This window comes from Protopterus annectens, chromosome 1.part1 (genome assembly GCF_019279795.1).
Source record: "Protopterus annectens isolate FY-2018-M chromosome 1.part1, PAN1.0, whole genome shotgun sequence".
In the NCBI taxonomy this organism is placed as follows: Eukaryota; Metazoa; Chordata; order Ceratodontiformes; family Protopteridae; genus Protopterus; species Protopterus annectens.
Genome location: NC_056726.1, coordinates 811,046,205 through 811,059,309, shown reverse-complemented (window position 1 = coordinate 811,059,309; position 13,105 = coordinate 811,046,205). Strand labels below are relative to the sequence as shown.

At 40.0% G+C, this 13,105-nt stretch overlaps 1 protein-coding gene across 1 annotated transcript in view; it reads left to right on the top strand.

The window, feature by feature from the left end:
* The window catches only part of LOC122807429 (cyclic AMP-responsive element-binding protein 3-like protein 3), a 335,960-nt gene that overhangs the window by 178,230 nt on the left and 144,625 nt on the right, over positions 1–13,105 (top strand). The window contains exon 7 of the mRNA XM_044078438.1: positions 4,688–4,756. Coding sequence (XP_043934373.1) covers positions 4,688–4,756 — 69 coding nt within the window. The remainder of the gene's footprint in view (positions 1–4,687; positions 4,757–13,105) is intronic.

The window sequence follows — 13,105 nt, the reverse complement described above, 5'->3', positions numbered from 1 at the left end:
TATGTTCCAATATCAGGATTATCTCTTAGAAGATTTACAAAAAACATTAGCTTCTCCTGATCCTTTAGACAGGAAGACTTTGCAGGAAGCTGTACATAACACTCAGCAAGTAAGCAATCACTTCCTGTGGTGTGGATATGATGCACTGGAAGCTTCATGTAGGGCAGCTATGACAGGGGCAGTGATGCACAGACATGCTTGGTTAAAAGATCAACCTCTACCAGATCATGTAAAAGCAAAACTTCTGGATGCACCTTTGGAAAAGAACAAGCTTTTTGGTGCAAATGCTAAGGATGTGTTAAAGACCATCGAAGAAAAAGCAAAATCAGTTCAGACTGTGAAAGATTTCCTCCAGGTTCAACCCCCCAGATTCAGTAGGAATTGGCCTTCAAAAAACTGGTCCTTTCCTAATCCAGAAAAGTTTCAAAGGGGTAAGAACAGACGTGACCGAGGAAGAGGCCAATACAGAGGCCCTTACAGGGGACGACAATGGCAGCCAGGAAACCAAAGAAGTGACGCAGGGGTTTCACCTGCCCAACAACCACAAACTCAATGACTTTCCTCTACTACCGCCTACCAGGGAACAACTAGAAGCTCCCTTGGGCGGGAAATTATCTCTGTTTGCAGAAAACTGGCACAGACTGACAAAGGACAAATGGATTTTGGATATTATAGACCGAGGGTACAGGTTTCATTTTCATACCTTACCAAGAAAACAAGGCATGCCAAATCTACCACAACATCAAAGGGCAGAGGCTATCAAGCAAATCACTCTGCTGACTCGAATGAAAGCAATAGAAAAGTTCCACAACAAGAACAAGAACAGGGGTTTTACTCAAGACTGTTCCTTGTTCCAAGAAAAGAATCTTAATGGAGACCAATACTGGACTTGTCCGCATTAAACACCTTTCTCATAGTACCAAAGTTCAAAATGCTGACTCTACAGCAACTCCTTCCCATGCTGGGCAAGGAGTCGTGGCTGATTACTCTGGACCTCAAGGAGGCATACCTGCATGTCCCTATCAGACACAGCTGCAGAAGATACCTCAGATTTCTTGCAGGACCAGAGCATTATCAATTCTCAGCATTGCCATTTGGCTTATCTACTGCGCCCAGAGTATTTACAAAATGCCTGGCTTCAGTAATTGCTCATTGCAGGCTCCAGGGTATACAAATTTACCCGTACCTGGACGACTGCCTCATACAAGCGGACGACAAATTGATGTTGACAAAAACCTGGATTATGTCATACGATTACTTCAAGCTCTGGGATACACAGTCAACTTCCAAAAGTCAAGACTGCAGCCATCCCAGCAAATAATCTTCTTAGGAGCCAAACTAGACACAGCCTCTCAGATGGCTTACCTGACAGAAGACAAGCAAGAGAAGTTAACTCAATACTTCAAAGGTTTAGCAAAACTCACCCAGATGACTGCAAGGAGATTCCTACAGGCCCTGGGTTACATGGCATCCTGCATTCTACTGGTTCCATTAGCAAAACTACACATGAGAAAGCTTCAATGGTACCTAAAAAGCATTTGGTCTCAACACAGCAACAACTTGGAGACAATCATACCACTCATTCCATGCCTACAAAAGGAATTCCTATGGTGGGCCTCGGTGAGCCAGGAAAACACAGGTATGTCATTCAAAAAACCACAGATAACACAGACCATGACTACAGACGCCTCAGACCTCGGATGGGGGGCGCACATGGAAGGCAGGTGTATACAAGGACAATGGTCTCCAAAGGAAACACATCTGCATATAAACCAAAAGGAAATGCTGGCAGTAATGCATGCTATCAAGGCTTTTCAACACCAACTACAGCAAGGCCATTTAATGATATGGACAGACAACACCACTGTGATGTGGTACATAAACAAGCAGGGGGGCACCCACTCTTACCCCCTTTGCAGACTGACAATGCAGCTTTGGGAGAAATCACTGAGTCTAAACATCCAGTTACAATCCCAGTTTGTTCCAGGAAAAGACAATGTGTTTGCGGACAGCCTAAGCAGGAATTTCACAGATCCACACGAGTGGAGGTTACATCCGAAGGCTTTCAGACAACTCACTTCGACATGGGGCAAGCCAGAAGTGGACCTATTTGCCTCTCACCTCAATCATCTTCTACCAAAATTTTGCACAAGGACATACCATCCAAAGGCTTGGAAAATAGATGCCCTTTCATTCAACTGGAACTCCCTAGCAATCTATGCATTCCCACCTCTGCCACTGATGACCTCAGTATTACTAAAGATCAAAGCAGAGAAGCCCAAGGGAATCATAATAGCTCCGGATTGGCCAAGACAACACTGGTACCCACTACTACGGAGCATATGTCACACCAGGAGGTGGGCCCTCCCTCAGTGGCCTATACTTTGACTCAACACAATTTCGAAACACTGCATCCAAACCTTCAGACACTGCAGCTAACAGCCTGGGAGATCCCATAAATAACTTCAGCTTATCTCTCTCCAAGGAAGTTCAGCGGATACTAACAGAGGCTCGAAGACCATCCACCAGAAAGGTTTACTTAGCAAAGTGGAAAAGATTCAGCAATTGGAATACCAGCAAGGGACATGATGCATCATTACTGAACATCCCACTTATCTTGGAATATTTGGCAGATATGTTACAGAGTGGCCTCTCATATTCTTCAATAAAGATACATGCATCTGCTATTTCAGCTAGATACAACACTGATCCTCCTGTTTTCTCTCACCCCTTACTAAGACAATTCCTCAGGGGAATCAAGAACATTAAGCCACCAAGAAACGCCCCAGTGCCAGCCTGGAACCTCAATTTTGTCCTAGAAAAACTGACTCTACCTCCTTTTGAGCCAGCAGCTTCAGTTGACTTGCAATTTCTCTCTTGGAAAACAGCCTTTCTGTTGGCAATTACCTCAGCAAGAAGGGTTTCGGAGCTACAGGCCCTAATGGCAATACCACCCTTTATTATTTTCCACAGAGACAGGGTTTCATTAAGGACCAACCCTACTTTTATGCCAAAGGTGGTATCTAGGGTTTCTCTAAATCAAGCCATTCATCTGCCTGCTTTCTTCCCCAATCCTGAGAATAAGGGGGAAAGACTTTTGCATACCTTGGACATTCATAGACAACTTCGATACTACCTGGACAGAACCAAGGCCAGTAGGAAGTCTGAACAGCTTTTGTAGCTTACGCCCTGCAGTCCAAGGAAAAGCAATTTCAAAACAGACTATTTCTAAATGGATTGGACATTGCATCAGATTCTGTTATTCCTTTCATGGAAAGACCGTTCCAGCCTATGTCAGACCACATTCCACCAGAGCTACAGCCACCTCTACAGCTTTTTTAAGAGGGGTGCCTACAAAGGACATTCTAGAAGCTGCTACATGGAGCTCCGTGCATACATTCTCCAAACACTACAATCTCCCCCTATATTCCAGATCCAGAGCAGGCTTTGCTTCGGCAGTCCTGCAGGGTTTGATTGCCACACCATCTCTTTCCTAGAGCATACCTCCTCCCCCAGCTAAGCTATGGTATTGTACCCACATGTTATGACTGCAGTTGCATTCTTGAAGGACATAGTACAGTTTTGTACCTACCATAAATGTAGATGTCCGATAGACATGCAACTGCAGTCGGGTTTTCCCTCCCTCCATACCCCTCTATGCCTAGGGTCCACTCCTATCCCCCTTACTCTTAGCTGGGAATATCTGTTATGGTGTATTTGTTTTATTGCTCATGTATTTGTTTGGAATCCTGTTTTTGTCTTCCAATTTGATTACAGCCTTCCTTGGAGGGCACCTGGCATCTGGGGCAAGAAACACTGAAGAAAATGGCGTCGGCTGATGCTTATGTACTCCAGCCGCTCTGACGTCGGAGAGAAATGCGACATCAGCCGACGTCGGACCCAGACTTTGGAATCCGGCCGACCGAGGGCTGCCTGAGGCAGGACAACCCACATGTTATGACTGCAGTTGCATGTCTATCGGACATCTACATTTATGGTAGGTACAAAACTGTACTGTTCCAGTGGAGAGAAACAGTCAATTTAAAATATTTTAAATGCTGTGTTGTTTATTCATAGCAGAGACAACAAGTAGGGAGAAAAAGGACAGAGAAGTTTAGCATTTAATAACAGAATCCCGTTTTTGGCCTTTAAGGTCACCTGACTGAATGTTAGTATAAAAAGTAGGAAGCAGGTTGAACGAATTTGATGAAGTCCTTTTATTAAATTTTGAACAGTATTGGGTGTGCTTCCTAAGTTTTAAGGGGTTTGGTCTTCATGATGGGCATTTGGTTTGGTTTGGGGAATTACTGATTTGTGAAAAAAAATAATTTAATCCATTTGCAAATATCATGCCAACAACAGGGACACTACAGAGTTTTTGTGAAATGTTCTGCAAGCTGTGCTTATTGTACTAGTAGCTCAGTGAATCATGTTTTCATAAGGGTTTTTCTTTTTGCTGAAATTAAACAGCCTGATAATTTTCTGGTACTCATTTACTCCATCTTCTTATGCCCTACTAGTCTCACCTTTTTGCACTGCATGTAGAGAAGAGTCATAGTAACTGGCACAGTTTCTAAGACAACGTAACGTTTTAATTACAGATTCTTGCTAATAGGAATTAAGTTCACACATTAAAGTCAAATCTGCACATGCCAATTTATCTCTCTGTCATGTTTGTTTGTTTCAGGGTGGCTGCATGTACAGCACAGAACCAGGAACTACAGAAGAAGGTTCAGCAGCTTCAGCATCAAAATATGTATGTATTGTAATTCAGGTCTCTTACTGTTATAAAGCATGTGTTTAGTTTTGTTCCTTTTCATTAAACATGATTTGTATTCCTGTAACATAAAGATGACATCAACAGGTTTGTATTACCTCTTTAAAGAAAGACTATTTAATTTTACCATTATGCAGAACTGCTCCCATTGATTAATGTGTTTTTTAAAATGTTTATTTTGTTCTCTTTGTCCAGTAACTAAAGGTAACTCTTAAGTTTGAGGGTGTGGACCAAAATATGCTTGTCAACAAATGTTAGTCAAACAGTGATATGGTTGACCTTTGCAGTTTTATGAAATGCAGAGGCTGGCTGTAGCCTTTGGAAAGGCCTTTTCATTGTAGTCATTGTTGTACAACAATGCACTTAAGTTGCATAAGTTAAGGGGTGCAGGGGGCAGGCCCCTCCATATAAATGCCTATTTAATTTATTGTAGTCTTCTTTGTGGTTGTGTGTACAGGAGACGTAAGTGTGTTGATGTAGGCTGTTTAATTTTTTTAGTTTAAATTTATTGAGTTGTGGTGGTTTTATGATTGCAAGTGCATAGCTTTGTGTTTTGCATTTGCAATTAAAAAGTACTGTAGCATTCCAGTTGTCAACTTTGCAGTAGTTGTTCATTCATGATTATGAGTCATTTACTTAGGTTCATAGGTTCATAGGTTTATACTAGGCTATCTGCCCTAAGGCATTTATAAGCCTAGCCCAAATCTTTGTGGCTTACGCCACCCCTTATATGAAAAAATACTGTGCCCATTAGTTTGTTGTGCCTCTGTCCAGCAGTGACACAGAGATGATTCCCGGGGTAAACCTACGATCTCCCATCCACAGGTCTAGATTTCTCTTGAACAGAGTCAGCGAGGTGCTCTGCCTCACATGGACCGGGATTTTATTCCACAGCATAGGGAGTCTCTGAGTGATAAATCTATCCCTCCAGCACGCCCTATTTATATCCGTGCTAAGGTTTAAGTCGCTTGCTCTAGTGGTTTTGGTGGTTTTGGATTTTTTGAGGTGGAGCATGTCCATTAATTCCGGGTTGGACATGGCCTTGTATGTCAGGCACATGTCACCTCTGAGCAGACGGTATGCGACTGAATAGAGCTGGAGTTTCTTCAATCTGGCAACATATGACAGATTTTGGAGTCCCTTTATCCTTTTGGTGAAGAACTTTTGGGGTCTCTCCAATTGCTGCAGATGTCGGGTGAGATACATCCCGAATGGGGCATTGTACTCGATCATTGGTCTGATAAGTGAAGAGTACAGGGGAACAATAACCTCACTAGATCTGGATGTGAATCCCTTCATGATCAGGTGGGCAATGTAGAAGGTCTTTCTAACCACTTTAGCAATGTGAGTGTCAAAAGAAAGGCCACTGTCAACCTGGGTCCCCAGGTCCCTGATAACCTCTTCTGTGCTTAGTGGATTGCCACCTATATGGTAGCTTGGGGTTACCTTGTTTTTCCCGAAGGGTATGACTATACATTTTTTGGCGTTTAACTTCAGGCCATGGCTCTGGCACCAGCTATCTGTTTCCGTGAGTCCCTTCTGAAGGATATCCGTGTCTGATGCACTTTCCACTATGGCGCCCAGAACTGAATACTTGGTGATATATACACACACGCATAGCCCACATGCGTATTATTTATGTTATGTTCAGAACTGTTTTGGTGCACTTTATAGTAAAGAGTTCATCAGACTGGTTCTTTTCATTGTCTGTGTTCATAACCCAAGCCACCCTCAGTGTCATATGTGAAAAGAGTTTGTGTGTAGTGGCTTCACTGAGTTGCAAACATTCACCTCCTTATTAACTATGACATCTTTAGAGAAATAACTTTTTACTAACCTAAAACTTGAAACTTAGGAAATATATTTCCTGTTTTCCTTTAGTATTTTGCATCACATACACACATTGCAAGATTGTTTTGCATGTGCTTGTTACATAAAATTATGGCTGTAATTCTCTTGTCAAGCTTTTAAATTTAAACATATTTATTCTATATTCAGTGTAAAATTTAAAAAGTGTTTATCGTTAATGCCATACTGAATCTCAAAAATAATTTATGTTATTGACAAAGCCCAAAAGTTTTCTATCTGTCTATTTGTCTCATCTGTCTGCAGATCCACATTTTTTACTTTGGAAGTTCTGACCGAGCAAAATCCATTTTCGTCTTCTTGAAAAAATGTTAACTCAAGTATGATTGCACATGAGTATGAATCCTTTTGAATGTGAATAGCTTTCTGGAGTAAATACTCTAAGAAAACAAATGTTGTAGTGTATGGCATCCCAGCAGCCCTGACATTGGGGGCTGATACTCCAGCACCCCCACTTATATCAACTCCATGGTTACATCATTGGGGTAAAGGGAAAATCCCCAGTTTACTGGCAGTCTATGCATGGAAAAGCTGGCAAGTGGCTCACCAGTGATTGCACTAATGAGCAGGGACGTCGGGAGGCATACGCACTGTACTGATTTCAGTACAATGTATTTAGAAGGGGGGTAGCTTTTTAAATGTTTGTTTTTCGCGCTTTACTGCACGATGACGTCAGCCAGTCAGACTGAGCTCACTGCGCATGTATTTCCGTCCGTTACACGAGCGGGAGAGGATGCAAGCGTTATGGACTGTCTACACGAGAGGAGAGGATTGTTTTGGAGTCTATGGCGAGCGGGAGAGGAGTATGGACTATTTACACGAGCGGGAGAGGAGAGGATGGTTGCGTTATGGAAGACCAGAGAGGGTTGGTGAGTGATTCAGAGTGGTGTGTGTGTGTGTTTTTGTGTGTGTGTGTGTGTGTGTGTGTGTGTGTGTGTGTGTGTGTGTGTGTGTATCGTATCATAGTGTTTTTGCCATTTAACTCTTTTGTGCCCAAAGAGCTAAATGCACTGATCCGTGGATGGTGCCCACAGCAACATTTAAAGAATCAGATGCTCCATCTCATGGCTATACCTCCATGGTGCACTCTGAACTTTAAGTGCACTCTTTATGCTGACAACAGACTTTATATATGTACAAATTCTGCTAACATATTTTTAATGTGCTCATGTGTAAAGTTCTAAAAAAAAAAAAAAAAGCTGTAATGAAAACAATCTTGTTTTTTGCATGTACTTCAGCATGCATAATGCATATTCAGTACTGTCATTTCCCATAAAGTATTCCATAGTTGTCAACTCAAAAGTATAGGATTCCAGAACTTAGTGCTGTTTATCATTCATTTTATAATAAACAATTCAGGAACATGTTCCTCTTTCAAATCAAAGTATATTTAAAATTAATTTCTCTAATGTATTTCTTTCCCTTTGAGTCTTCCCTGATTTGTAAGGAAACACGAATAACTCATTTGGTAGCTGCTCCAGTTTGTCCTGAAACAGCTACCAAATGGGTTGCTACACCTCTGTGTGGGGTCACCCGATGATGCAATTTGTTGGGGTTCTCGCTCTTCTGTAAATAAAGATTGAGTTGCGTCCTACACCCATTTCCTTCTTCTGCAACTTTTATAATCTTCAGAGTCGTAAGAGTAGCCAGTTTGCATTGTTTGTCTTGGAAACTGATTTTGCCAACTTAAGAACAGACAGATATTCATTCACTGCAAGTTGAATATTTGTCTTTTACCAGTTATGACAACTGCAAGCCCAAGTCAGCGCATACAATCCTCATGGAAGTAAACACATTTTTTTATACATTCCTCTGTCTTCTTTGCTCATACGTTGTTATAATATGTTCAATGATGGTGCAAAAAGAGTGCCAACAACATGCTGTAGGGATTATGAAAAGGCTTTTATGGTGGGGAAAGAGCGGCCAGAACAGAGTGTTGCATCACATGCTTCTTTCCTTTTTTTGATGGTTGAGTATGCACTGTGCTGCAAGCTGACTGTGAGTAATATGTTTATTATATTTTGAAGCAAGTGTGTGTGTATTGGGGGAACACTAGACACCAGGGACATTTTTAATTCATATGTGCTGTGCTGCAACCTCTGTGTGTGTGTGTGTAAATGCCCCAGGTGGGATGTACTGGTGATTAGTCATGGTGGTGTGGTAGGGAATACCTCAGGCTTGAACCCTGTACCTTGTATGCAGGTGTTAAAGACCTGAATTCCCTACCCACCACCATTTGTAAAAAAATTGCAGATTTTTGCCTCATATTTGATCTGATCAATATCTGTATTGTATCTGTGGTTTTTAAACATTGCAATGCTTGAAATTTGATGGTGCAGTGGTAGCAACGTAGCATTGATGTCTCACAGCTGTAGGTTCTTGGCAGGGGTGCCTTCTTTGTGGGGGGGGGTTTGTATCTTCTCCCTGTGTTTGTGTGGGTTTGCTTTTGTGTCCTCCCATGTTACAAAGACATGTCTGCATTATTTTTTCCTGGGCTTCTGCTGAGAATTGTTTTTTTTTTTTTTTTTGTTCCAAGTCAGAATGTCCTGATTAACAAATTGACAGGCATTTAAATTTCAGACTTCAGGTTTCTGAATGTTTACTTCCTTACATATTTGATGGTGCAGTAGCAGTATTGTTGCCTCACAGCTATAGGTTTTCTGGTTTGATTCTTGGCTGGGGTGCCTTCTGTGTGGAGTCTGCATCTTATCCCTGTGTTTGTGACATAGTAAAACAATAAATATATACTAACACAACCTTTTTTATAGCAATTTGTTTAAGTTTATGACTATTTGAAATGTGTCCTTATTTTTGGGACTGTAATACCCTGTTATTGGCTTTGTCCAGGTTTTTTGTGCTAAGGTTGACAGCTATGGCAAGAACTGAATTCACTGAATATGTTTGAGGGCTGTATTCCCTCATTACTGGGTTTGTCCAGGTGTTTTGTGCTGAGAGGTTGACGCTATGGTGAGAAATGAATTCATTAAATGATAGCCATTTAAGTTTCGGTCTTCCTCTCTTTCACAAAGCAGGTGATTTGGCATAGTGGTATGTTGTTCTGACTATTTTGCACAGTGACCTTGGCAGTAAAATGTATGATGGTAACACAGCATTTTATTCTAGCAGCTTTCCAAGATTATACAAGCAATGTTTAATGTGTTCCTGTTTTTGCCCTTTGATCCACCCCAATAAATTTGGCTTTTTCCAGACTTCTTGTGCTGCAGTTGAGATGTAGTTGAGTATTGCGTAGATTTTACAAGGAGCTGAGAGCTGCAGGGAAGAGAAGTTTAGTGCTGATTATGCTAAGTTGGCTCACATTGCTAGTAGCACAAAATGTTGTATACTTGCTTTTAATGCAGAAGGTTGTTGATTCTACTCCCATAAGGGGTGAATGCTGCTGTACTGAAAGTTAAGATACTAACTATGAGCCTGTTATCAGTTTGCCATCCATTTCCTATTGCAATATTACTAGCTTATTATTAATGTAATTTAGGCAATTTATTCCTCAGGGGCATCAGACACTTTTTATTTTTCGGTGAAGTCATGAAATATAAAGGTGATTGCTAGCAGCAACCTCTTCATTAGTTAGATTTATTTAACGTGGAATTGTTTAGATGACTTTTTTTACTACTTCAGAGATTGTGCATATTATTTACTGATAATGGTGGACTGTAAAAGTTTGACTAGACTTTTATGATGGAAATGTTCTGAATTGGGCAGTTTTGTTTCATTGTTTACTGGAAAAATGTTCAAAGCAATAGGAAGGTGTATCAAAGAGCACATGTATGTTTCATATGCAAGGGGCCTATGATTTAAAAGCAGCCCAGAATTAATTTTTATCTGCCACGGGTAAAATGTATTTTTCTTTGAATGTGGGTTTTAATGTTGTTTCAATGAATGTGAGTTTCAAGGGCAGAGAAGTTTTAATGCCAAGTTTGTTTAGCAGATGTCTTAGTGTTTGTGCTGTAAAATGCAAAATAAAACTTTCAAATGAAGTTCAAATCATCATAGAAGTAAATCAGTATGCACATTAGTGTTTATGGTAAACGGAGTGAAATAGCAAAGTAATGGATCATTGGAATGGCTGCAGGGGGAAGCTCCATTCGACCATGGTTTTGTGAGGGGGAAGGGCGGCAAACTTAGACAGCCCCAGCTGAACTATACCTCCCAACTGTCCAGATTTTCAAAGAATGAATAGATTTTTTTGCTTCTTATTTTTGGTTTGTTCCTCAATTTGTGGTTTTCTGGCAAATGATTTAGGAGTTAAGTCACTAAATAATGACACACTAGTTTCAGACTTTATAACCTTCAGAAAAATGCATGCTAAAATAAGGCCTGTTCTATCAACTGTCCCAGTTTATACAAGAGCAATTTTTAGTACTGTTTATATGTTCCCTCAATATATTTGGCCTTGTCCAGATTTATTGCATTAACAGGTTGAGAGGTACATGCAAATAAATTGCTTTATAGAATTAGGCATAGCCAAACCTCAACTGTCCCTGATTTTGGCTCAAAATGTTGCTCTTCCCCTAATGATCCCTCCACAAAATAGCAATTTTGGAAGAAAACATAGAGGGTTTACTTTACTTTTATAAATAACTGTAATGATCAGAGTTATACATTACTTTTATTTCAGAAATGCATGTAGATTCTCTAATTTTGTCAGCTGCTCTAAGTTAACTGTGGTCATATTAAAATGGTGTCCCTCCTTTGACAGGTTCCCAGCTGTATTGTCTGGCAATTTTATATTTTTGCATCACATTTTTGGTCCGTTTTTCATAAAATTGCAGTTTTTTGGCAAATTAGTGGCAAATTGTTAAAGACTGAAGTTAGAAAATAATGCAGACATTTCAGTTTCAGATTTCATACCTTTCAGAAAATTTGTACTGATGCAAGACCTACTACTATTCTATTATCTTTCTAAGTTTATAAGAGCAATATTTAAAAAAAATGTCCTTATTTTTGGGCCTTTGTCTCAGTTTTATTTATGAGTTTGTTGCTGTAAGAGGTTGAGAGGTTGTGTGTGTGGTAGGTAGTATACCTCTCAACTGTACACATTTTGCAGAATGTCCAGATTTTTGCCCCATATTTTTTGTCTGTTCCTCATAAATTTTGTGATTTTCTAGAAAATCATTGAAGGCTGAAGTTGCTAAATAATGACAGACATTTGAGCTTCAGACTTCATGTCCTTTAGAAAAATTCATACTAGCACAAATCCTGTTATTCTAGCAACTTTCTAAGTTCACGAGAACATTATTTAATATCTGTCCCTGTTTATTTTAAGCTTTGTCCATTTTTCTTGCACTAAGAGGTAGGTAGGGGTGTGTGTGTGAATGAAACATCCTAGTTAGTGGTAGCAGGTTGTTAGTAATTTACTCGAGCTCAAAACCTGTACCTTAGTTACAGAAAACAAAAGCATAAAGTCTCTACCCCAACTACCATGCTGCATTTTTCAAAGAACTGACATTTCAGGTTAATTTTCAATTCAAGGAACCGAGTTTGAGTGAATTTATATTATATTACTGAAGAGGCATTACAGCGAATGTCTCTTCATCGACACTAAAAGAGCAAACCGTGAATTACGAGAATGGCCGTAGCTTGGCTGGGGAGGGGGGTAGCAGTTTGAGAGCTGTCAGTACAAATTTGAAAATCCTAGCTACACCCCTGCTAATGAGCATCGATCAGCAGTATTTTGATAAAAAGCCTGACTTCCCCCAGTTTCTGCAGAGGTTTGGGGAGAAAAACTCTATTTAAAGGCATTCATATATATATATATATATATATATATATATATATATATATATATATATATATATATGCTATAAAAAATCAATGGCAATGCAGTACAGGTAGAGCAAAAGTAACAAACTGTAGGTTTTCATTGAGCATTAACAACAGGACTGCTTGGAATACCGCTAACATTTGATTCGATAATTTATAAATAGAACATATAGAATTATGAAAGATATCCGAGGTCATCATGCAATTTAAAGTTGTTTATGTGCAGAAAGAGAACACTGAGAAGGTTAAACATAAGAAATTGTGAAAGGTGTGAAAAGTCAGATGTGTGAACATGGATCCCTATCAGATGTTCGAAGACCATATGTCTGAAGTTTTGCAAACTCGAACACTTTGTATTGAGATTGCTGTACAGCATAGAACCCATTTTCATCACTGTAGTGCGAACTTAGAGTTGGTATATTTAAGTAGCAGGGAGTACATCACGGTAAATTGTTTTTTGTCATTTTCATGTTTTTACTTTTTTTTTTGAGGTTGCAAAACTTCCGACATATGGTCTCGGCGTTCTGCAGCTCGAGCATCTGATACCTCTCAAGTATACCTCATTAAGAGGAGCATTCCTCAGTCCAAGTTTCTCCTTCCTTTTTTTTCTTAAAGAAAAAAAGTCCATGTTTCTCAGTGTTCCACATTGAAACGGTCTCTCATACATTTATTGCTGAGGAC